Source organism: Felis catus, chromosome B3, assembly GCF_018350175.1.
Source record: "Felis catus isolate Fca126 chromosome B3, F.catus_Fca126_mat1.0, whole genome shotgun sequence".
NCBI lineage: Eukaryota > Metazoa > Chordata > Mammalia > Carnivora > Felidae > Felis > Felis catus.
The window spans coordinates 20,273,762-20,301,200 of NC_058373.1; the positions used below are offsets into that span (position 1 = coordinate 20,273,762).

The window sequence follows — 27,439 nt, forward strand, 5'->3', positions numbered from 1 at the left end:
TCATGGAAACACTGCTTTAGAACAAGAGAAAACCAGTGTTGCCAAAATTTGTACTGTAAAACACACCATTTGAGACTTAAAAACAAAGCCCTGGTTGTTACATTTGTAGTGTTAAATACTGAATCTCAGATGGCCCTTAACTTTGGGATAGATCAAAAGATAAGTTTTTATTAGTTTGTATTGTAGGTGTATATTAGAACAGCCTATAACTCTTTCATGTTGGTGGAATGCTGGGAAGTGAGTTGACTGATGAATGACCTCAAATCATTCTAGTTTATTGTACCCAAAAAGGATGTGAAAACAGGAGTTAATATTACTTTATATGGATACTAATTAGGAACATGAGGTTAGCATATGCCTTCTTTAATTAAACACTTTTTTGACTTGCTGAAATATTTTTTATGTTTGGTTTTTAAAATTTTTTATTTTATTTTATTTACTTTAGAAACAGAGCATGAGCTGGAGAGAAGGGAGAGAGAGAAAGAAAGAGGGAGGGAGGGAGGGAGGGTGAGTGAGTGTGAGTCAGCCTTAAGCATGCTGAGCGTGGAGCCTGACGCAGGGCTCAATCCCATGACCCTGGGATCATGACCTGAGCTGAAATCAAGAGATCAAGAGTCAGATGCTTAACTGACTGAGCTACCCAGGAGCCTCTGTTTTTTGTTTTTGTTTTCTTAAATAGTATACATTCCCAAGGAGTGAAAATTATTTTTTCTTGGTTGTTTTAGGAATTTTCACTCTTTTGGAACTGCCGCTAGTAATCTTTGGGGTTTGTACAATTTCTGATGACTGAATTAATTTTAATTAGCTCTCAATTCAGTTCATAATTATAAAATCCAAGAGAATTTTAGTAATGACTATTTTGTTGTTGTTAGCCCAACATTCATTGAGTACATTTTGTTTTGGATCCCTGTCCTCTAGAAGCTTACAGTTTTCAAACTGCTTTATACTGTAATGATTGTGAAATGTGTAATTAAGTTTTAAGATGCAAAGGATTTATATTAATATAAGAGCACACTTATGGTCATCTTATAATAACATCATGTGTGCTTTTTTTGGTTGGAGAAAATGTTGGAGTCCTATCTAGAGCCTGGGCTGGCTGTAACACATGAGTTTCTGTGTTTTTCCTTGTTAATTTTTAAAAAATGTTTTAATTGAATCTGGACATATCCATATAAGTGTTATATGCATGTGTTTGGTTAAAGCATCTCAAAAGGAGAAAAAGGTTAAGGATTATAAAGTAATCAGAATTTACTTATATACTTACAACTTCTTGAGGGTACTGACATGGAAAATGCACTATATGCTAGCAATTACTGTTATATTTAGAGTCTGACAAGTTGTGAAATATGGAACAATTTGAATTTTTGAAACTTTATTCTGCATTCAACACATATTTATTGGGAACCTGGTATTGGGAGTCAGGCACTGTTGTAGATTCTGGAGATAGAACAGTGAACATATTTCTGTACTCATGGAGCATTTTAATAGTGTGAGCAGACAGCAACAAACAAAATACTGTACACGATGATAAGTTCTAGAATTCCTAACATGCCATTTCTGAATCATAACCTCCTTCTCCCAAAGATTACAACTGTCTTGTCTTCTGTGGTACTTATTTTCTAGCTGTTCTTTATAATTTTACCACTTAATTATGCATTCTGTGGATACTGTAGTTTTCCCTGTGAACTTTATACAAACAGAATCTTCCAGTGTGGATTCTGTTGTACGTGGCTTCTTTTGCTCAGCATGGCTTTTGTGAGATGTGGGCAAATAGTTCATTAGTTTTCATTGTATTCGTGGATCAAATTCATCCCATTGTATGAAGACTTAACTGCCAAACTGGCTTGGGGGGGGGGCGTTTGGGTAGACTTTTCTGGTTTTTATTGGAGAAAAATACTGTATACCAAATTCAATAAGCCTGGTGAGTGGTCATTGGAACATAACAGCTCTGTGAGAGATGTAAGCTGCTTTTGGTGTTCAGATGAAGTTTACCTTGAAAAGTCAAAAGTCAAAACTAAAGTCTTTAATTTTGATTGAGGGTATTGTATGACTAAGGTCTTAAAATTCGTCATCTTAAAGTATATTTTAGTAGGTGCCCACTTACCTGACTCTGATCAGACCAATAAAAGCCACAATCTGGTGATATACATCTTTTGGGAAAATAGGCCTACTTTTCAAAGTATAATTGTAGGAAATCTTTACCATGGTGTCATGTAAAGGAACTTTGGAAGATTTATTTACTGGTTGTTGTTTTTTACAGTGATACATTTTGGAGTATCTGATTAAACAAATGTATATACCAACTCATATTTTTCTGCTGTATTGTCAATAAAATCAGAAGACAGTGGCCGTGGCAAGTAAATTTATATTCTAGTTGTAAATACAAGAAATGTGTGTCTGTAATAAATATTAGTCCCCTAATATTGAGCACTGATTCTATGACAAGTGCTAAGCTAATGTTTTGTGTGCATTGTTTCACCTTAATCTTAACAACACTGTTAAGTACTACTATAACCTCTATTTTAAAAGTGAGGAATGTGAGGTTAAATTTACTTGCTCTAGCTAGTATGCTTTATAATTCATATACATGCACATGCTTATATGTTGCTGTGTTCTAAAGGAGTGTCACGGAGATGGATGTGGAATGGTGTTAGGTGAGTTTTAGACCAGATAGCATGAATCATGAAAGCTGGGAGGCATAGGGTACTGTAGCTGTCAGAGAGCACAAGCTGACCTAAAGGAAGTGTGTAGCTCTTGCTCAGCTTTAGCTGATTGTTGACATGGAAGAAGGCAGGCCAGATCTTCCGGTTTTTCAAAACAGGTTGTAAATCTGGATTTTTATGTAAATAATCTTGACTTAAATGCTGTCAGCTGATGTCATTTTTATGTGTTTTTATTGTGAAATATAATTCCTATATAAAAGTACATAAAGCAGATATACATTAATAAATAATTATAAAGTGAGTACCCATGTAAATGCCATGCAGGTCAAGGGAATACAATGTTGCCAGCTTTTCAGAAGCTTCCCATCTTGCTTCTTCTCAATAACATTACCCTAGTAAGGTAGCCACTGTCCTGACCATAAGATCCATAGGTTGTGACCTTCCTAAATAACACCTTTACTCCCCTAAGTCAGTTGCTGTTCTGACTTTTCAAGATTCAGATGTTGTTGCATATGAATTCATTCCTCTTCATTGCTGTATGGAATTCTATTGCATGAATATGCCACAGTCTATGCATTCTCCTGTTGATGGACTTTTGGGTTATATCCTAATTTGGGCAGTTAAGAGTAATGCTTCCATAGAAACTTGTACATTTTTCTTGGTAAACACACATACATTCCTCTAAGATACGTACTTAGGGATGGAATTGCTGCTGGATTGTTTAGTGTATCTTCAAAATAGTAGATAATGTGTTTTCCAAAGAGGTTGTACTAATTTATACTCTTCGTCATCAGTGAATGAGAACTTCTTTTGCTCTGCATTTTTACCAGTGCCTGGTGTTATTAGACACTGTAATTTTAGCTCTTCTGGTAGGTCTTCAGTACACTCTCATTGTAGTTTTAATTTGCATGTCCTTGACTAGATGAAGTTGATCAACTTTTCATGTTTGTAGCCTGCCTGTTAAGTTTTTTGTCTGCTTTCCTGTGGGACTTTTTCTGTTGATAGGCTTTATGTTTTTTGTATAAAAGCCAGTTGATTGTATGTGTTGTAGACCTATTTTGCAACATGGTAGTTCTCTCTTAATGGTCTTTTCATGAATAGAAGGGTTTTTTTGTTTGTTTGTTTAAGTTTATTCATTTGTTTTGAGAAAGCATGCGAGTGGGGTAGGAGCAGAGAGAGAGGGGGGAGGGAGAGAATCCCAAGCAGGCTCTGCACCATCAGCACAGAGCACTGTGCAGGGCTCGAACTCAGTATGAGATCATGACCTGTGCCAGGATCAAGAGTCAGATGCTTAACTGACTCATGAACAGCAGTTTTTAATTTGAATGTGGTTTGAAGGTAGTGGCACAGGGCAAGGCCAGCAAAGAAAGAAATTTCAAGAGAGAGACCTGCCAGCATGCCAGATCCTGCAGAGTGGTCAAGTGAAATAAGGACTGGAAAGGTTAATTGAATAACCGTAAGTTTTTGTAGCTTTACTATATGAGTTTAGGCTCTGGAATCTGAATCTTGAGTCTACTACTTAATAGCTGTTTTCTCATCGTGAAATGCAGTAATGATGACAGTACCCATCTCAGAGTCGTTGTGCACTCAGCACAGTACCCAGCACTGTTCTGTTCTGTTAAGCTATGCCTTTTAAAAACATTTTAAATGAAGTCCATCTTAATAGAAAAGAGACCCAGCACATAGTAAGCTGTTCTGTTAAGCTATACCTTTTAAAAACATTTTAAGTGAAACCCATCTTAATATCAGAGAAGAGGCATGTATTTATGTATATATTTCTTTGATATTGGACAGAGGCTAGCCTGTAGATAAGGAGTCTCAGCCCAGCAAGATGCGCTGTGGAACAGAAGTCCTTGGGCTCTGAGACACATTTGAAAAAATTATTACAGTAGCATTAAGTAAGACATGCAGTCTTTATTCTGATGGATTAGAGAATAGAAATTAAAGACTATTCCAGATCCAGTGCACAGTTGGAATATCTACCTGATCTGAATGGTTGATTAGCAAATTCTGTTTAGTTTTTAACTCTTGAGCACTTTGTAGTTTTCCACTTGTTCTATCTGTACCTTCTATCATCTCCTATGTCTCCCCTCCCCCTGTGCACATATACATATACGTGCATACATCATAGTTGCTCTGGATTCCTGTAATAGCTGCCTAAGTATAATATACCCCTTCTTTCTCCTTACTCTTTTTCTAAATTGATTCTCAAAATCCAAGTTGTATTAGTTTCCCACCCCAACACACACATTCTTCCTAAAACTCCTAGGCTTCTTACTGCCTTTAGAAGTAGAAGACCAAAGTCCATACTGTATGGTCAATAAACTTCTGGATTATTTGACCCCTGCCTGTCCCTCTAGACTCATCTTCCATCTTGTTCCTTCTTGCTGTGTTCTCCAACTATGCTGTCCTCTTTTTGGTTCCTAGTAGAAGTTGCACTTTCTGCCAAGTTTCTGAGCTCCTCTCAGTGGCACTGTTTTCCTTTTTAGTACTTATTTAAGCCTATGATTATATATTCAGTTGTGAATTTTTTTCCCCCACTGGACTGTAAGCTCCATGAGAATAAAGGTCAATACTGATTGATTATTCACAGAACTTAACACAGTCTCTAGCATAATAAACTCTCAAATATTATTTGAATGAATGAAAGAAGGAAGTACTTTTTTTCTACCCGGAAAGCTTCCCTACCTTCATCCCTCATTCCTCTAGCATCTGTCCCAGTTCTGTTCCTCAAGAACCATGTCCTGAGCCCAGAAATTAGGTCAGGATTCTCTTTTAAGCTCTCAGTACTTTCTCTTTGTTACACTACAATAACTTATATTATCTGTCTGCTGGTTATTTGATTAATATCTGATGTCCTTCCTAGAATTAGAATGGCCTTTTTAATATTCTGTTATTGACTCACTGGTAAGTCAACCTAGAAACTCCTAGGAGGTACTAGCACATCTCCAGATCTAGTTGCATTTTTCTGGGGAGGGAGCTCCTAGAGTAGTCAGTCCATGGAAAATTTACTTACCTCTGTGGCGTCTTGGTAGCAGTATTCTTGGTGTAGGTTGTTCCTAGATCAGTAATTAATTTCAGGTCCCCTCATTAAGGAGTGCACTTGTTGTGATGAGCACCGGCTATTGTATGGAAGTGTTAAATCACTATGTTGTACAACTGAAAATAATATTACACTGTATGTTAACTGGAATGTAAATAAAAACTTAAAAAAACAAAAACAAAAGACATACAGCTGGCCAACAGACACATGAAAAGATGCTCAACATCACTGATCATCAGAAATGCAAATGAAAACTACAATGGGATAATGCCTCATACCTGTCAGAATGGCTAAACTCCACAACACAAGAAACAACAGGTGTTGGGGAGGATGTGAAGAAAGGAGAAAGAACCCTTTTGTACAGTTGGTGGGAACACAAATTGGTACAACCACTTTGGAAAACAGTATTGGAGGGTCCTCAGAAAGTGGAAAATAGAACTACCCTCCAATTCAGCAGTTGCACTACTAAGTATTTATATACCTAAAGAATACAAAAATACTAATTCAAAGGGATACCTGCACCCTGATGTTTATGGCAGCATTATCTATCATAGCCAAATTATGGAAACAGCCCATATATATATGCAGTGGAATATTACTCAGCCATAAAAAGAATGAAATCTTACCATGCGATGACATGGATGGGACTAAGTGAAATAAACCAGAGAAAGACAGACACATGATTTCACTCATGTGAAGTTTAAGAAACAAAACAAACGAGCAAAGGAAAAAATGACCAAGAAATGGACTCTTAACCATAGAGAATTGATAGTTACCAGAGGGGAGGTAGATGGGGGGATGGGTGAAGTAGGTGGTGGGGATTAGGAAGGGGCCCTTTGTTGTGATGAGCACCAGGTGTTGCATGGTTGTCCACTTGTCTACAACCACTGTAGAACCACTGTATTGGACACTGTATTGTCGAACCACTGTATTGGACACCGGAAACTATACGCTATAGTTTACACTATATGTTAGCTGGAATTTAACTAAAAACTTAAAAAAAATTCTAGTCCCCTGAAGTTATCTTCTTTTTTTAAAGTGGAAAAATTTCAAAACCATTCAGAAGTAGATGAAGATTATAAAGAATCCCCACATCACCATCACCAGGTAGTTATCAAATTATGGCCAGTGTTGGTTCATTTATCCTTCCGATGCATTGTATCCTCACTCCCCCATTATTTTGAAGCAAATACCAGACTTGTCTTTTCATCATTATTGAGTATATATCTCTAAAAGATAAGAATTCTTTAAAAAAGAACTAGATGACCATTGTCACGCTTTAAAAATAAATTCTAAATCCAAAATCCAGTGTTTAGTCAATGTAAAGTTTCCAATTGTTAAAAATACGAACTTTCCTTTTTAAATATGTTTTTAAAAAATCAGGATCCAAACAAGGTCCTCTTGTTGTGGTTGTTTGGTATATCTACTGATAATCTTAGACTGTAAGGTCCCCCCATGTCTCTTGGTCTTTATCCTCCCCGTCCTTCTTGTGGTTTTATTGGTGAGGAACAGTTTTGTTTGTCCTCTTAGAATTTCTTAATCTGGATTTTGATGCTTGCTTCCCCACAGTGGTTACAATGTTTCTCTGCCCTCTATTTATTAATTGATGATATAGCTAGAGCAGTTCTAATAGAAATATGTGAGACACACATGTAAAATAAAATTTTTATTAGCCACATCAAGAAGTTAAACAGGTGAAGTGAAGTTAAGGGGTGTCTGGGTGGCTCAGTCTGTTGAGCATCTGACTCTTGATTTCAGCTCGGGTCATGATCTCACAGTTTGTGAGATCAAGCCCCACATCAGGCTCTGTGCTTACAGTGGGAAGCCTGCTTGGGATTCCCTCTCTCTCTCCTCTCCCCCGCTGCCCTTTACCCCACTCACACACGTGTGTGTGCATGCTCTTTCTCTTTCTCAAAATAAATCAATAGATTTTTTAACGTTTTATTTCATGCATATACCAAAAATATTATCATTTTAACTATGATAGTACCTTCAGTTTCTCTTTCCTTGTCTTTCACAACCTTGACACTTTCAGTGAACACTGGTCATTTATTTTTTAGAATGTTTCAATTTGGGTTTATGCTATGATGTCTCATGATTTGATTGAGGTTGTGCAGTTTTGACAAGACTACCACAGACATAATGGCTTGTCTTTCTCAGTGGAGAAAGTGTCAGGAGAAAGTATGTCTGGTCTACTTCTTTTATTCTCTCTTCATTTATTAATTGGAATTCCTTTGTAAAGAAGAGTTGCCCCTTCATTTATTTGTTTGATTATTTATCAGTATGCATTCACAGATAATTTATTCCATGGGTTACAATGTATTATTATTACTACTTATTTTGTTGCTCGTATTGTTAACAGCTTTGGCCATTGGAAGTCCTGTTTTGAGCACTTTTTATTTTATTTTATTTTTTTAAATTTTTTCTAACGTTTTATTTATTTTTGAGACAGGGAGAGACAGAGCATGAACAGGGGAGGGTCAGAGAGAGGGAGACACAGAATCTGAAACAGGCTCCAGGCTCTGAGCTGTCAGCCCAGAGCCCGACGCAGGGCTCGAACTCACGGACCGCGAGATCATGACCTGAGCCGAAGTCGGCCGCTTAACCGACTGAGCCACCCAGGCGCCCCACTTTTTATTTTTTTGTACATGATTTATGTTGTATTTTCCCTACCCTAACCCTGGCTTCTCTCACTTATACAAGAAGACCTGATACTTTTATTGGAGAATGGAATTTAGATACCTGGATCTGTATATCCAATTGGTACGGCAGTGGTTGTTCCTTTCAACAGTCACAACTAGACAGACACATAAGTTAGTTTTTTCCCCATCCTTTTCAGTTGTGGTATTCATTTGAGATGGGTTTATTTATTTTTTGAGTTTATTTTATTTAGAGCAAGTGAGGGGTGGGGGGGGGGAGAGAGAGAGAGAGAGAGAGAGAGAGAGAGAGAGAGAGAGAGAGAGAGAAAGAGAAAGAGAGAATCCCAAGTAGGCTCCGTGCTCTCAGTGCAGAGTCTGATGCAAGGCTCGATCCCACAAACCATGAGATCATGACCTGAGCCAGAACCAAGAGTCAGACCCTCAGCCGACTGAGCCACCCAGGCACCACATGGAATAGGTTTATTTGTTAACTCTGTGTATTCTATTTTGGGTCCCACCTCCATGACCATCCTTGTTGATTTTAATTATTTATTATTTTGGGGTATGTGAAACATTACTGTAGTTCAAAGCTGTACAAAAATATAGGCTCAGGAGTGTTAATTCTTCCTCATTCCTACAACCCCAAACCCATTTTCTTTTCCTTCCCACCCCTTTCCCACTTAACCTTGTAAGGTAGTTCCTTTAGTTTCTGGTTTATCATTTCTATATTTCTTTTTCACAGAGGAGCAAGTACATATGCATAATCTTACATTACCTTCTTTCTTACACAAAGGGTAGCATACTATAGATATTCTTGTACTTTGTTCACTTAAAGGTATGCCCTTGAAGTTGTTCCATATCAGTTCATAGAGATCACCATTTCTTATAGCTGCCAATACTCCCATTGTATGGATGTACCATATTTTTTTCATTTACTAGCCCATATATAGTCATTTAGGTGTTGCTGATAACGTATTTGCAACAACAAACGTTGCTGCAATGAATGACCTTGTACATATGTCTATTCACATTGTTGGAGGTGTATTGTAGAAGTAGAATCTCTGGGTCAAAAAGTGTTAGTTTTGTTAGGTATTGCCAAATTCCTTCCAGAAAGGCAGTACTAATTCCCATTAGAAATGTAAGAGAAAGTCCGTATCCTCACAGTCTTGTGAACAGACTGTGTTGTCATATGTTTTATATTTTTGCCAGTTTGATAGGTGAAAAATGGTATCTTGGAGTTATTTTAATATGCATTTCTCTGTGAGTTTGAACATTTTTTCAAATATTTGAGGACCATTTTAATATTTTTGTGTGAAGTATTTTTTTTTCCTTTTTTAAAATGTTTCTTTTTTTCTGCATTTCTTTCTTTACATATTAGAGATATTGGCCCTTTGAGGTATATTTTGCAAATATTTTCTACCAGGCTGTGTACCTTGTCTTAAGACTGGTTATGGTGTTTTGTGTGTGTGTGTGTGTGTGTGTGTGTGTGTGTGTGTGTGTGTATGTGTGTGTGTGTGTGTGTGTGTGTGTGTGTTTTGGTCATGTGGGCTTTTTTTATGTACCCAAGGTTATTTTATTTCCTGAGAACTTTTAGTTATGGTTAGGAAGCCTTTCCCTACACCAGCCTTAAAGAATTCACTTGAAGGGTGCCTGGGTGGCTTGACAGTCAGTTGAGTGTCTGACTCTTGTCATGTCATCATCATCCAGGGTTGTGGGATTGATCCCCATGTGGAACCTGCTTGAGATCCCCTCACCCCCACCCCACTGCCCCTCTCCCCTACTCACATTCTCTCCCTTTAAAAAAAAAAAACAGGAATTCATTTAAGTTTTCTTCTAGTACTTTATGGTTTTATTTTTTACATTTAGATCCATAATTCTTTTGGAGTTTATTCTTATGCACAATGAGATATATCTCTAATTTTATGTTTTTTCCTAAATGACTGCCCAGTTTTTCCAACACTATTAATAAGTGACATCCTTTATACCAGCGATTTGACAGGGTACCTTTCTCATATCCTAATTTGCCATTATTTACTTTGAGCTCTATTTCTGGATTTTCCATTTTATTCCACTGGTCTATATGTCTAATCATGCACCAGTACCACACTTTTAATTATAGAAGCCTTGTAGTATGTCTTAATTAATTAAGAGCTCTTTAACTGATAGGGCCAGTTACCCCCCTGGGAGTTTTTCTTTTGCAGTGTTTTGGTTTTTTTGTTTGTTGTTGTTGTTGTTTTAACCTGTTATTACAGTCAAATGAAAACATACTGTATGTGTTCTTATGTCTGGCTTCTTCTGTTCAACATTGAACAACATTGTAAGATTCATCCATATTGGTTTGTATAGTTGTAGTTTATTCATTTCATGGCTATATAATATTACATTGAGTGAATGTTGTAAGCCCTTAGCAACTTCTGTTCTATTAGGCTGTCTTTATTGATAAGAATTCTTTGTGTATTCTGGATATGAACACTGTGTTGGATATATAGATATTAGCAGGTTATTTTTTATTTTTTGACAACAGATCAAGTTTATTAAACTCTTATGCGTCTGCAATTAATGTTACTTTAAAAACTCAGTTTTACATGAAAATAAGTGATGTTCCTCTTTGTTGTGTATGGGAAAAGTCCTAAGTTTACCTAAGTGGCTTGCATTAAAACTGATGTATTTACTCCATTTCTGTTGAACTTTGATCAGTTACTGTTGCCCAGTTCAGTGGTAAGATTTTTAGCCTGGAGATGCCTGATTTTATTAGAAACAGGAGGAAGTGCCCTGATGGAGTGTGCCTAAGGAAGTCTTAGCAGTTGAAACACAGCTTGTCACCTTTTTGCCTTAGACTTTTTGTGACTCGTTTAAAGCAGTTTGAGGGTTTAAGGTGAAGGAAGCAGGCTAATTTTAAAGAAATGTGACCTGTTGAATCTGCTAATTTGGTCTGTTTTTCATTGAGTGCTTTGTTGTGTATCATGTTTTCTCATATATCTTTAGAAACCAAAAAGATTTTTTAAAGTTTTTTTATTTTGAACTAATGTTAGAGAAAAGCTTTAAAAATATTGGTTTGCTTATAATCCCTCATCCTATATGTTTTATATAACCATAGAACAGTTATCAAGGATAAGAAATTAATATTGATAAAATAATAAAATAATATTAACCAAACTGCAGACTGTACTCAACTATTGCCAGCTTTTCCTCTTTCTGTTTCAGGATTCCACATTGCATTTAGTTCTTGTTGGTGTCTTGGAATCTGCAACAGACTCTCAGTCTTCCCACTGTGTTTTATGACCTTTATATTTTTGAAGAGAATTGATTTATTATTTTGTAGAATGCCCCTCAATTTGCTTTGCCTGATATTTTCTTTTATTAAATTTATGTATGTATGTATGTATGTATGTATGTATGTATGTATGTATGTATGTATTTTAGAGTGCAGGAGCAGGGACAGGGGCAGAGGGGCAGAGGGAGAGAGTGAATCTCTAGCAAGGCTTCATGCTCAATGCAGAGCCCAACAGGGTTCAATCCCACGACCCTGGGATCATGACCTGAGCTGAAATTAAGAGTTGGACACTCAGCCAACTGAGCTACCTAGGCACTCTTTTTTTTTTTTTATCTTTATTCTTATTTTTATTCTTCTTATTTTTATTCTTCTTATTTTAAGAATGCTCCATACCCAAGGTGGGGCTTGCATTCACAACTCTGAGATCAAGAATTGCATGCTCTACTGACTGAGCCAGGCAGGCGTCCCTGTCTGATATTTTCTTACCATTAGAATGAGATGATGCATTTTTGGTAAAACACTATAAAAATCTTGATGGGTCTTGGTGCATCATATCAAGTGGTTTATAATGTTGGTATGTATTATTGGTGATGTTTACCTTGATCACTAGGTTAGGGTGGTAATTCTCCACTTTGTAAAGTCACTATATATTTTTTTAATTGATAAATATTTTGGAGGAGATAATTTGAGACTCTGCTAATCCTGCTGCTTCTCAAACTTTCACCCACTAAATTTAGCATCTATTGGTGGATCTCATCTGCAACAGTTTGTGGGGTTTGGCTGATGGTAATTTTTGTTTCCCTTTTTCCTTCCCCATTTGTTAATTGGAGTTCCTTTGTAAGGAGTGCTGTCTCTTTCTTATTTATTTATTTGATTATATTGGTATAAGCTCAAGGATATCTGTTTTCTTCTATGGGTTAAAATTGAATAGTATCATTATTTACTTGGTTGCTCAAGTTATTCCAGCTTTGGCCATTAGAAGCTCCCTCAGATTGGTTCCTGTGTTCTTTTGACAAACTTACTTTTTTTTTTTTTTTTTTTTTGGCAGTCCTTTAATTTCTGGTATCACATGATATTCGAGGTTCATTTTATATTTTCACCCTGAAAGCAACCACTTCTCCAAGGATTCCTGATTTCTTTTATTAGAGAATCATATTTAGAAATTTAGATCTTCATGATGGTGGCTGTGCTCATTGCAGTGGAGGTTTTTGTTTGTTTGCTTCTAGGCTCTTTCAGCAGCTAGAGCTAGGAAATGGATGTATGTATAGTAATCTGTGCATATGTACGTGACTCTTTCTGTATCTGTGTGTATAGATGTCTAAAACCAAGGGTTTGTCCTGATACTTCAGATTCCAATCTTATTTATAACCTTCCTCCTTTTCTTATTTATAACTTTTTTCTCCCAGCAGTAGAAATCCAGCTTTCATTATCTACAGTGTATTTGCTTCTTGGTTTACTTCTGATATACATACAAAATAGTTTCAAACTTATACCCATACCTCCAGGAGAAAGACTAACTAGGCTACAGAATTTCTATACATTTCTTTTTGTCTTTGGCTTTACAGCATTCAGTCAGGATACTGTTTTAAAACTACAGTTTCTTACTTGTGTTTTCTCCTTGGCTTTCTTCATGTGATCACATTATTCATTTATAATACAGTTAGATTCATACTTGTTATTATTTGTATTCCATTTTGGATAATTTCCCATATCTCCATATCTGTGTTTTAATGTGTGTGTGGGTTTTGTTTTGTTTTGATATGCAAGGGTGTGTGTATATATATGTATATATTTACATACATATAGATATATATTTATAGAAAGAATACTGTTGTTCTGAGAGTCAGAGTTACACAAAAAGATACACTTAGAAATATTATTCCATAGTCCTCCCTGCCACTTCAGTCCCTTTCCCCTTTCTACCTGAAAAGAATTCAAAGTCTTTTTATCCATCTTCAGGCCATTAGAAAATGTCTACCTAAAAATAGTTTTATTTTTGATAACTGGAAAGCACTCACAGTTTTCTAGAGTGTCTGTAACTGTCCCAGATGAGAAATTGTCATTTTTAATGTGCATATAATGGTAACTTAGTTAAGTTGATATCCTTTCACATTGATCTTAGGACAGGGCAAAGATTTATTTGTAAACTTATATTTTACAGAGACCTCCAACTTTGATCAACCAAAAAATTCCATTTATACTTTATGTCTTCTAGCTGTTAACGTTTTCTAATCATATCTATCATCATTTGTCCCCTAAGTTGCCAACCAAAGAGTGGACAAAATAAAGTATTTGAAAATTTAACTCTTGTTGAGTATAGTTGGGTGTTAGCTACTAAATTTTCTTCCTTTCTATGGAGACTGTCATCCAACTGTCATCCAACTCAACATCTATTGAGAGACTGCACTCTTACTTTGATCATTATTTGAATTCTTAAGCTTAGTGAATTCTTAACTTGTATTTGAGAAGTTTGTTGAATCCCTGAGTGTCTCCAAGACCTCTCTTCATTTGGCTTTAGATTTGTCTCTTTTACTACTTGAAGGACATTTTTTACTACTTCTTGGACATCTCTATTTTGAGAGTTCACATGACAGCCCTTCAGATTAATCCAAATGCTTATTTTCCCTATTTTTTAACACATACTCTAGTCTTTTTCTTTGTATTTCATTTGTATATCAGTGATCACAGTTGAAATTAAATACTTAATTAATAAGGCCAAAGAGGTCAGGGGTCATCTATCTGTTTTATTCGTTAAAACTTAGGTTGTATTTTTTAAGTTCCTGGCTCAGCCTGATCTCAGTAGATGATCTTGCATTTTATTTTGGGTGGAAAATAAAACAAAACAAAAACACTTTGGAGAGCAGAAGAATTCAGAAATAATTCAGTGTAGCAGCTCTGTTCACAGAAGGACTCCAGAGAAAGCACCTTCCTTTACTACTTGATTTTCCTAATGGAGGACAGCAAGTTGTCAAGAGTGTTCAGCTGCCTCATTTAAGAGATAGTACTGACTAAACTAGTCTAGGTATATATTTAATATTTAAAGGTCATAGCTTCCATTTTTATATTTTGTTTTGGTGTACTCTCCGAGCAATAAATGATGTTTTGTGTTAGCTCGTTGGTTTTCCTCTATCCTCATTGGCTGTTCCTTTGGTCCCCCCCCCCCCCCCCAAATAGTTGTAGTCCACAGGGTCATCTTAGTCCTTGCGTAATTGGATCTTTTCTCTTGGTTTCAACACTACTTTGTTGATTACTTCTAGATCCTTATCTACTCGCGATCTCAGTCTTGATCTTCAGCCCTGTATATTTAGCTTCCTATTGCCTATATCCCTGCTTCAGTATTTCCACAGGCACCTTCCATTTAGGATGTCTAACACTGAATTTATAATCTTTTCTTCTTCCTGCTTTTCCACTCAGCTGTCCATCTAAAGATGCCAGTTGGCCATCTTTAGCTTCTCCCTCTTTACACCTTAACTTTCTAACTGGTCTCCTTACCTCAAATCCATCTTCCACAGCCTTCAGAATGAGTTTGGGCTATGTCATGTGATTGCCTGAAATTTCTTAGTGTTTTCCCACTGAGCTTAGAGTCCTTAGCATTATATTACAAGGCCTGTTGTAAAGGAACTTTTGCAACTTCTCTTTTTACCCTTTCCTCATCCACACATCGTACAACTCAGCCATCCCACAGCCAACTTTATGTGCAGCATTAACAACCTTGCTGATGTGATGTTTCTTCTGAAACTTGTCTCCCCAGTTGTTGTTTTTTTTTTTTCCTGGTCATTCTCCAAGCTTGAACTTGAACATTGTTTTCTCAGGGACTCCTATCTCTGATCTTCACAGCAGGCAGAATCTTCATTCTCTTCTACACCATGTATGTAGTATTATAAACTTTCTCCTTGAACCCTTTAGAGAGGAAGAGGGACCTATTTTTGGCCTCCACACCACTTGCATATCTGATAAATATTTGTTGAATGAATGAATGAATGAATGAATGAATGAATGGGTTGCTTTTAAAATTACAGCTATAGCAGTAAAATTTAACTGACTATAAATCCTGCTATGTGTCTAGATAATGTTAAGGAGTAAGATTTTTCCTTCGTTTGTAGAATAGTTGCCTTATTTATTGTTTTGGATTTGGTTTTCTCCCAGTTATAGGTTCATCTTGTTTTGTCAGTTTTTGTGTCCTCCTGTCTATTCCCCATTTAATCTGTAATCATCCCTAAAGGATAGCAAAACTGCCTAGAATGGGGATCTGAAGTTTTGGCAGGAAGCCCTTTAGAGTTGGTGATCTGAGTAGTGTCTTTGCCAGCTGGATCTTAGAACAAAGAAACCAAACAAACTCTTGGCAAATTCTGAAATGCAGCTTTTTGCTTCTTCAGAAATTGTGATTCTAGTCAGTTGATACTGACTTAGAAATGTACTCATAACTCAGAATCCAGTAGTCACAATTTGCAGTCACTCCTGATGTCTGCAGTACTCCACTAATAATTGAATTTGCGGCAAGTTTGAAATTGGAATTATAATTGGACTACAATTAGAATTATAGTCCAATAGAATTTTGGAGGTAGAAAGAACCTTTTACTTGAGATAATTTCATCCAGTTCTTTAATTTTATAGGTAAGGAAAACTGAGGTCACCTATCCAGTATGGCAGATTTGGGCTCTGATCTCAGTATTTCTCATCTAGTTCATTTTCCGTGTAACAGCATCTTTCCAGGTTACTAGGGAATAATAGTGCTGGTATTGTGCTTAAAGGAGTAACACTTTTTCTTTGGTCTCCTAAAGCCCAGGGAATGAGACTGTAGATTTTTCAGAAGATCCATGTCCAAGTTATGCAGCTTTGCATTGTTTTTAATAAGAAACGAGAAGCAACTTTACAATAAGGATGTTGAGTTTAATCATCATGTATTTGTATAGGTAATAGATGAACTTGATAAAACACTACAGAAGGGGTCATAGTGAAAACGTAAGGTACTCTTAGGTATTCTAACAAAAGAAACCTTCTGTCCCCCTTTTTCTAAAGCATCAAAATTCTGTTATTAGTGAACTTTTTTTTTCTTTTAGTAGCGCTTACAAAAATAGTGTTTAATAGGGGTGCCTGGGTGGCAGAGTGGGTTAAGCATCTGACTCTTGATTTGGGCTCATTCATGATCCCAGAGTCCTGGGATTGAGCCCTGTGTCAGGCTTCCTGCTGAGTGTGGAGCCTGGTTAATTAAGATTTTCTCTCCCTCTCTCTCTCTGCCCCTTCCCCACTTGTGCATCTGTGTGCACGCATGCACTCTTTCTGTCTCAAAAAAAAAACCAACAGCACGAAAGTCGTGTTTATTAGTATAAAAACTGTTTCATATCACTTTTAGCCTTCAATTTTGAGTGATTTACTGTAAGACCCCCCCCCCCATGCCCACTTTATTACTATTTTTGAACATAGTGAAGTCAAAAGAATTTTGCAATGGATACTTGAATCCTGACAAATAAGAGTCTTCCATTATATTTGACTATATTTGCATTATCATAAACCCATTCATTCATCTATTCTCTTCCCTATTCATTGAGAACTCCTTGTAAGGTCTATCTGGTAATGTAAACAAACATGGATAGAATTTGGCTGCTTCTGCCACTGAAGGAAACCAAAGGCTAGAGAGTGGAGAGGAGAGGACATGCTTCGTGATTTAAACTAGGACTACGTTTTGTTGTTGTTTTGTGGTTTAAGTGGTAGGATTGGCAAGGCATAATAACTCATTCATATTGTGGATTAAATTGGTTTAATGTGCTGGTCAAGAGCCTGACTAATCACCTTTTTTAAATGTCTCAATCTCTATTGCATACATCTCCCTTGTGATAAATCAAGCTAATAAGGCTATGTTTGGCTTTAACAGAGAATGAGCAATTACTACCCTTTTTTGGGAAGCCATTGAGTTAGTTGAGATGTGTACTTTTCTAATCCCTCCGAAGAAATATTCATTTTGAATGCCAGACAGTTGTTGTAGCATTTTTAGTTTTTCCCTTATCTGAACAAAATTAATTTCTCTTACTGCAGTTTTCTTCAGGCTTGTACATTAAGACCTTACCAACAGATCCCTTACCAACAGTTGAATAACTACTTTTTATAATTAACAATAAAACAAAATAATTTCCTTAAATATTACTTGGTTTCCTAAAACAAAGTTAATAAAGATACTTGAAGTTTCCAAGGGGATTTGGTGAATGTGGTTTAAAATACACTGGCAGTTTATTCTGATTGGGAATAAAGAAAGGAAAGCAAAAAGATACAATACCTAATGAAAAATGTTCGTCCTAATCCCTTCACTTTGAAGATGATCAGTGTTAACACTTTGTGAACACTTTGTGTCTTTTCAGCCTCCTTTACTACTCACGTTTAAAATTAGAATAACAATATATGTTGTTTCATAACCTCCTTAACATTAACCCTTGTTAACCCTCCTTGTTAACCCTCCTTAACATTAAATGAATTCCTTGTTTGATTAATACTCTTTTGAAAAATGGAAAACTTGTGATTAAAATCATATGGAGGATGATAAGCTGCTTCATACCAAAGAATATGTTATCAAGGTACTTGTCTGTTGTCAGATCACTTTCCCTTTGCACTGATATGAAAGGGATTGAAAAGGCAGTTGAAGCAATGCTGCTGGTTAAAGTGGATTGAGAATAGATGAGTTTAGAGCCATGCAAGCAGTTCTCATTTTTAATAAGTCAGCTAAGATTGGACAAACTGGCAATTATTGCAGATATTTTTATCATGTATATTTCAGTAGGACTCTCGATGTTTAGCAGAATTACTCATATCATCGTTACTTCACATTGATGGAGGAATTTTTTTAAATACATTAAATCCTGGTCAATTTTTGTGAAAAAACAAAACAGCTTTGTTTCTAGCAGAGTTTCATTAAAGGGAGGTTTTGCTGCATTTGATTGGAAGATTGAAACAAAACTCTGGTAAGGTTGGTAGTTCTTATCTATGGGAGTGAACAGAGAGATCCTTTCTCCCTCTTTTTTCATCTGGCAGGGAAGTTAATCTAGTTGCTTTGAATTTAGGGAAACAGGCTTTCCTTAAAGGGGTTCATTTTCTAAAGTGGCATTAATCTTCGATTAAAGATGTTGTGGGAAAGGAGAAATGGGTCCATGGTACCTTGATGGGCATATTCTCACGATGCTAAATGACAGCAGTGTGATAGAAGACGGATCTCACTTGTGAAATCAGCATTTCTAACAGTGGGTAACCTGTGATGTTCTGAGAATGTCATGCTCAGCATTTTCCCCTTCTACCCAGCTTTTTGTTAATTCCGGAAAGGACTTTGTTAAAAAAAAAAAAGTTTGTAAATATAATATATTTTTAGTAACCCCAGTTCCATAAAATGGTAACATTAAAAGAGACTGAATTATTTAAGCCTTTAAGAGCAATTAACCCAATTTCTAAGAAATTTTTTTTTAATTCTTAGTGCTAATGCCTTGAATAGTAACTTATTTCCCGCTTTACTAAGAGGTTCTTGACAGGAGGTGAGCCTGAGCTACACTATGGTTTGAGTAGTACCTGGATTGAAGGTGTGTTGTTTTAATTTAATGGTGATTCTTGGGGATACTTTGTAGTTAATTTGTTTTTTTGTTTTGTGTGACCAGGATACATATACTAGAAAAAACTTTTTTTTTTTTTCTTTTTACTTAAGGGTTATAACCAGAGCTTGAAAAGATAATTCTGTAGCAAAACTGAAACTAGGTGGTGCAGTAGTGTTTAACTATGTGATATTAAAGCAACCAATGTCCAAATATATCTAATGGTCTTATCTAGTTTTCGGTAACATGTATATTTATACTTACTGAGTTAAAAAGTATTTGACTTTTCCTTCCTTTGCACAGTTACACTGCGCAATGCTTTTTAATGTTTTATGTGTCATCAGATATTTTAAAATAGTACTATTCCAACTTTTATTCTTTTCAATCTGATGTTAAGTATAAAATTACTACAGAATTAGCTTGAATGCCAGTTTGAGCTGACATGAAATGAATGTAGAGCAGCATCTGTCCAAATTAAGTTAAAAACAAAGGAAGTTCCTGTGTGTAGTTTCCTGTCTCTTACAACAAAAACAAAAAGCAAACAAAAGCCTTCCATAATTATTAAACTCTTTTCAGAATATCTAATATTAACAGCATGAATTTTGGTATTTCAGTGTGCGAATTGTTTGCTGGATTATCTCACTCACTTTATTAAAGACATTTTCTTAACAGAGAAATGATTTGTTTTTCTTTTCCTTTCTCAGAACACAGCAATGGAGGAAACAGCTATATGGGAACAACACACAGTGACGCTTCACAGGGTAAGTTTTCTGTTGCAGTAAATAATCTGTGTATAACTCAGGATACTGGCAGCTTTGGAAAACAATAGAGGAAAGCCAGATGTCAGGAAGTCAGAAGAAAGGGGAAAAAACTTTTCTATATTCCTTTGTTTAAAATTAGAGTTGCAATAAATTCTTTATTAAGGTTAGAGGTGAACGTGATTACTTTTTCATATATCCTTTTGGTGATTATTTGTATATTTGGTTTATTTTATTCCTGACTTGAGAAAGTAAGTGATTTATTTTTAAAAATTTGAATCATCAGATAAAACACATTGCATGTTGATATAAACTGTAAACTCCTTCAGACTTTCTGAATATATGTGCAGGTATTATAGGGTTAAAATCAAAACAGATTGTGTGAGTAATAAAACCTTAAAAGATACTTTTGATTTGAAACATGTAGATCCAAGCTATTGTTTAAGCAGTTGCAGATGGACAGAGAGCAAATAGCAGTGAGCTGGGTAAGATTAAGAGCTTTGGGGGCCCCTGGGTGGCTCAGTCAGTTGAGTATCTTTGATTTTGGTCATGATCCCAGGGTCATGGGATTGAGCTCCACATCAGGCTCTACATTGAGCATGGAACCTCCTTGGGATTCTCTTTCTCCCTCCTCCCTTGCACTGGCGCATGTGCACTCTCTCTTTCCCAAATTAAAAAAACTGAGGGGGGCACCTGGGTAGCCCAGTCCATTGAGCATCTGACTCTAGGTTTCGGCTCAGGTCATGATTTCAAGGTTTCTTGAGTTTGAGCCCCCTGTCGGGATCTGTGCTGCCAGCATGAAGCCTGTTTGGGATTCTCTCTCTCTCTCTCTCTCTCTCTCTCTCTCTCTCTCTCCCCCCCCCCCCTTTCTCTCCCCCTCCCTCCCTCCCTCCCTCCCTCTCTGCCCTTCCCCCACTTGGGCTGTCTCTGTCTCAAAATAAATAAACTTAAAAAAAGAAAATGAAAAAGAGCTTTGTGTCTGAAGTGAGACTGCTCTGAATTTGAATCCTAGTTCCTTCCTCTTTTCTTTTAGAAAGGAGTAAGTGATCTAATAACCCCCTGCTGGAGCCTGGGTTTTCATAGGTTTAAAATGGGGCTAATGGGACCTATTTATGCTTACCATGAAGGAAGTGCCTTCCATAATTCTCCCCAGTCCTGCTTTGAAAAGAGCTAACTCTTCAGAATGAATAGAAAGAGATTAGAGAATATTTAAATACTTCACACTACTGTTTCTACCAGCTGTATCCATTACTAGGAAAATAGAAAGGGGTATGTAAATTAAGTTCCTGAACTCTGCCCCTGATTATCTTGTATATGTTTGAATCTGAACATAATAGATAATGGGTAAATTAATTATTAAAAAACAGTGATTTCAGATAAGATATGGTTGACTTTTTTTTTTATGTCTCCCTAAGTGGTAGAAGAAATCATTTAAGTAACAATAACCTTAACTTTTAATTGTTAAGGCTGAAATATGGCCACTCTGTTTGAAACGTGCTATTAGGTAGCATTTTTAAATCAGATTAAACATGTTATAAAATAACTTCATACCTTATAAGTGTTTGGTTGTGATATAATTTTGTATTATGTATTTTATTTTATCACATTACATTTTCTTAACACCTTTATTGCTTTTACTGGTATAATTTGCATATAGTAAAATTTATCCTCTGTGTACAGTTCTCTGTTTGATAAATTCGTATAGTCATGTAAGCACCAGCACAACCAAAATACGGAACTGTCCCATCACCTGAAACTTTTCTCTTGTACCCATTTGTCATCAACTTTGTTCCCTTACCCCAGCACTTGGTAGCCACTGGTGTGTTTTTTTTCCATATAGTCACGTAAATGATTTCATACAATATATAGTCTTCTAAGACTAGCTTCTTATACTCTCAGCACTTACTTCTTATACTCTCAGCCTGATGCATTTGTGATTCCTCCATGACGTTGCTTGTATCAGTAGTTTCTCTTGTTGCCATTATTTTTAGTTCCTTATTGCTTGAGTATTATTCCATTGTTTGGATGTAGAATTATTTGGATATTTTGCAGTTTTTTGTGGTTATAATTCTGCATAGTGTACAGGTTTTTGTATGAACATAACTTTTCATTTCTCTTGGGTAAATATTTAGGAATGGGCTTGCTCTGAGTCTTATGGTAAGTGAACATTTATAAGAAACCACCAAATGGTCTGTACCATTTTGCATCTCCATTGGCTGTGTATAAGAGTTCTGTTGCTTTTGTATCCTTATCAACACTTGATATTATCAGGGTTTTTTTGCCCCCCTAACTTTAGCCCTTCTAATAGTTGTGTAGTGTGTTTGTCATTGTGGTTTTAGTTTGCATTTCTCTAAAGACTAAGGACATTAAGGTCTGTATGCTTGTCATCCATATATCTTCTTGGTAAAATATATTTAAATCCTTTGCCCACTTTTAATAGGGTTGTTTGTTTTCTTAATATTGAGGTATTATGGGGGTTTTTGTTTGTTTTTGTATTGGTTGCAGTAAAATACACATAAAATTACCATCCATTCAAGTTCTTTGCCCATTTTTTAATTGGGTTATTTGTTTTTTGTTGTTGAGTTTTAGGAATTCTTTATATGTTCTGAATATTATTAGCTCCTTAGCAGATATATGACTTGTAAATATTTTTTCTCATTCCAGGAATTGCCTTTCCCTCTGTTGATTGTGTCCTTTGGTGCACTGAGGTTGTTACTGAGTTTTGAGAGTTATTTATATATTCAAGGTACAAGTTATTTATCAGATATTGTTTTGCACATATTTTTCCCCGTCTACAGCTTGCTTTTTTCCTTCTCTTAATAGTGTGTTTTGCAGAGCATAAGTTTTAAATTTTGATAAAAGGCCAGTTTGTTAGTTTTTACTTTTATCAATCATGCTTTTGAGATGTTTTTGCTAAACCCAGGGTCACAGGATTTTTTCTGGATGTTTTGAGTTAAATTTTGTGTATGTTATCACATGTGGGCAGAGGATTTTTTTTTTTTTTAATACGGATGTCCACAAACTTTTGGGCCATTGTTTATGAAAAGATTTTCCTTTCTTCATGAAATGCTTTCTACCTTTGTCAAAAATAGGTCTTTCCCTAGTCTGTTCTGTAGATCCTGTGTGTCTATCCCATCTGCTAGTCACTTCTGCATTTGTTATTATAGATTTATATTAGGTGTAGGAATCAGGTAGTGTGAATCCTCCAAATTTATTTTTTTTAATTGTTTTGACTATTTTAGTTCTCTTTTCTACGCAAATTTTAGAGTAAGTTTGTCAAATAAAAAAATCTGAGATTTTTATTACATTATAGATTAATTCAGGGAGAACTGACAATACTGAGTCTTCCAAACTTTGAACATGATGTATTTTTCCATTCTTTTATTTTCTTATTACTGTTTTATAGTGTTCGGCATGCAGATCTTACACACATTTTGCTAGGTTTTTAGTTAAGTACATTTCATGTTTCCTGAATCTATTGTAAATGGTATTTTTTTCATTTAAATTTTTGATTGTTCATATGTAGAAATACTATTGATTTTTTTTTTTAATAAATGAACTTACAACTTTTCTTCTATGTAGTCATGGCATCTGTGAATAAAGGCAGTTTTATTTCTTCCTTTTGATCTGATCTGTATGCAGTTTCTTTTTCTTGCCTTATTGCACCAGCTAGGATTTCCAAGATATTATGGTGAGCAGACCTCCTTGCCTTATTCCTAATTTTAGATTAAAATATTCTGTCTTTCACCATTAAGTATGATGTTAACTGTCAAGTTATTGTACATGCTGTTTATCAGGTTAAGGTCAGCAAAGAGCTAAACACAGGGCTAGAACTCACGAATCGTGAGATCACGACCTGAATCAAAGTCAGACGCTTAACCAAGTGAGCTACCAAGGTGCCCCGCCAGTACTTTGTTTTTACAAGTAGTGCCTGAGGTTAGGAAATGAGTATTCTTACTAGTTTGTTGGTATAATCATTGTCTTGCTTTTTGAATACTCAACAGTTTTGCATTCCCAAGATAAATTCTATTTGGTTGTGATTTATTTTCCACCTTATATATTAATAGGTTGATTTGCTAGACTTTTATATTGTTTTTCTCTAGTTTTAGTATCAGGGAAAGCTACTAGCCTCAAAACCAGCTCTTGGAAAGTATTTCTTCCTATTGTGTTTTCTGGTAGAGTTCTTGTACAGTTGATGTTATTTCTTACTTAAATGCTTGATAGAATTTAGAATTCACCAGTGTAGCCATCTGCTCCAGGAGGGATTTTTGTGTGTGGTGTGTGTGTGTGTGTGTGTGTGTGTGTGTGTGTGTTTGTGTTTGTTTTTGGGGGGGAAGGCTTTTAAGTTTAAATTCAGTTTCTTTAATTTTATATAGGATTATTCAAGTTACATATCTCTTTATTAGTTTTTTGGGTAACTTTGGTAATTTGTATGTTTCGAAGTATTTGTCCCTTTCATCTAAGTTGTCAAATTTATGGATATAAAATGGTTAATATTCCCTTATTCTAATGTTGTAGGATCTGTAATAATGTCCCTTTTTTCATTCTGATATTGGTAATTTATGTCTTTTATTTCCTGGTCAATCTAGCTAGTGATTGAACAATCTTACTGATCTTTTAAAAAACCAGATTTTGTTTTCATCAATACTCTTTATTTTTTGTTTCATTGATTTCTGCTCTTATTTTAATATTTCCTTTCTTTTGCTTACATTGGGTTTAAATTGCTGTTCCTTATATAATTTCTTTAGGTAGAAGCTAGATCACTCAAAACCATAGAGATAATTTGGCATTATCACATGTTTGTTTTTTCCTCATACCTTTTAAGTGTAAATAAAAGAAGACACAAATCAGCTAAGTTTGTTTCTCCTTTCTGCTGCTTTGCTTGGTTTTGTTAGGTTTTCAGATGTGGGGAAATGCTAAGTCATTTTACTACAGATCTGTATTTCATTAGCTCAGGTAAAGTAGGAAAAGATCTCGAATATTGAGAAAACAGAATCCAGTTTTCTAAATGTGTTAGAAGTATCATACCAACTCGTGGTAGGTGTAATAATCAGGCAAGTCTGAGTTTTCTATTTAGAAGATGAGTGTAGTTCTGTTCTGTAGATGACCTCTTCTCATACTTCAGTTTTCTTTTGCTATGAGAAAGGTACCAGCCCAGGCACCTGGGTAGCTCATTCAGTTGAGCATCCAACTTCGGCTCAGGTCATGATCTCACAGCTTGTGAGTTCGAGCCCCATGTTGGGCTCTGTGCTGACAGCTCAGAGCCTGGAGCCCGCTTCTGCTTCTATGTCTCCCTCTCTCTCTGCCCCTAACCCACTCGCATCTGTCTCTGTCTCTCTCAAAAATAAATAAACATTAAAAAAAAAAAAGAAAAGAAAAAGAAAGGTACCAGCCCAGAAAAATGTCATCAGAAGATACATAGAGATGAGTTTATAATTAATAATTCTTTGGTTTTAAACATGTTCACTGTTAAGCTGGGAACATAGACCTGTGTTGCTTCTGGGCCTCATCATTAAGACTATGACAGAATGGAAGTCTTCAAAGACCATCCCTCTAGGAATTGTTTTTTTGTTTTTTGTTTTCAGGAATTGTTTTTTGAAGGTTTTTAAAATTAGCCCTGTCAGTGCAAATTGAGACATATATGCCAAAGCATAATTCAGTTGACTTCATTCTCTGAGGCCACAGAACAGTACTTTCAAATCTGACAGTCTTTTGGTGTTCTGAGTTGATCCAGAGTAGTAAGATTTAAACTATTTTAGAGCATTATCAGCACAGTGTATTTTGAAGTGCTGGATGATAAGTAAACATTTTACATGTTGTAGACCATAAATTTGTCACAGCTACTCAACTCTACAGTTGTATTGCAGAAGCAACCACAGACAGTAGGTAAACAAGTGGGTATGGCTATATTTCAGTAAAACTTTATTTACTTATTATTTCGGCCTGGAGGCTATAGTTTGCTGACAACTGACTTAGAGCAGTGGCTCTCCAGGTTTATTATAAAGAGAAGTCAACTTGGTCATCCCCCAGTGAACAGAGGTTCTGATTCATTTGGTTTGGAATGGGGCCCCTAATACGCGTTTTTAAAATGTTCCAGTTTGAAATGGAGGACCATGGCCTCTGGCGTCACATTTTTTTTTTAGTGGGGTTTTTTTTTCATTAATGTTTGTTTATTTTTGAGAGTGGTGGGGAGGGACAGCGAGAGAGAGGGACAGGATCTGAAGCAAGCTCTGTGCTGACAACAGAGAGCCTGATGTGGGGCTTAAACTCATGAACCTTGAGATCATGACCTGAGCCAGCATCAGACACTTAACCGACTGAGCCACCCAGGCAGTCCTGGCATTGCATTTTTAAGAAGCATTGACAGAAGAAGGAGAAAGTCACTCTCCTTGAGGTGAGCTCATGGGTTTTTGGCAATCGTGGTGAGTAAAGAAGATAATTTGAGGCTGTATGCTTTCGGCAATAACTTGTAGTATAGATACTGAGTATTGCCAAATACGGTCAAATCATATTCTTTGACATCTGACAGTCAGTGATAAGAAAGGTGGAAGTAACTTCTTTTGAAAGAATAAAATTACTGTGGACTAAAACTCTTAAAGTTTTCTCCTATATATTGTCAAGAATAATATATGATGTGCTTCCATATTGTCTCATCTGTTTGTGTTCTCAGAGGAAACTTTCTTCACCTTAGAATGCTAGAAACCACTGAAATCCTATTTAATATTCAAGGCTAAGTAATTTTTTGGTATTTCTCTCTATTGTAAGCGTAGAGAACAAAAACAGGCAGAACTTGCCTCATGGATTCTGGTCTCCCCATTGAGCCTCAGTGACAGATGAATATATTCCTTTGGTTGTTGTCTATCCCTTCTCCTACTGCATTATAATTTTCTTAAGGGTAGGAAATCTTAATCAATTTCCTATCCCTTTGGTGCTTGGTACTTGGTTATGCCCAATAAAACTTAATTCCCTAGAAGGCCAGCCTGTTCAATAAAGTCACTCTTAGGGAAAGTCTGTATAGCAGCATTGTCCAGTAGCAATACAATGCAAATGCAGACCACATCTGTAGTTTAAAACTTTTTAGTCTTCACATTAAAAAATGTAAAATACAGGTGAAGTTAAAATATTTTATACACATTGAGTTAAATAAGATTATAAAATTTTGTTTAAAATGTCATTTTCTATATGTACTCAATATTCAAAACTTGGTAAACTTTTCTCATTCTGACTCTTACACAACCAATGTACATTTTGCAATTTCAGCACAATATCAGGTAAGACTAACCACGTTTTAAGTGCCCACTCATGATGTGTCTAATGGCTGTCATTGGGAAGTGCAGGTCTGTAGCTTGAGATGCTAATGGCATTCAGAGGGTCCTGTGTTCCACCCCTCGTGCCACCCTGACCCACCTACACTTTCTTTAGCTTCAGATGTTCTCTCTTAGAAAATGCATATGTATTTTTATGATCCTTTGAACAATTAAGCAAATTCTTATTTAG

The 27,439-nt window shown here is 35.9% G+C and overlaps 1 protein-coding gene across 15 annotated transcripts in view; it reads left to right on the forward strand.

Annotated features, from left to right (window-relative positions):
* Positions 1–27,439, forward strand: part of TJP1 (tight junction protein 1) — a 370,447-nt gene that overhangs the window by 269,755 nt on the left and 73,253 nt on the right. For all 15 annotated transcript variants that reach the window (XM_045058902.1, XM_045058903.1, XM_045058904.1 and 12 more), the window contains one exon: positions 19,889–19,945. In XM_045058902.1, the coding sequence (XP_044914837.1) occupies positions 19,889–19,945 (57 nt within the window). The remainder of the gene's footprint in view (positions 1–19,888; positions 19,946–27,439) is intronic.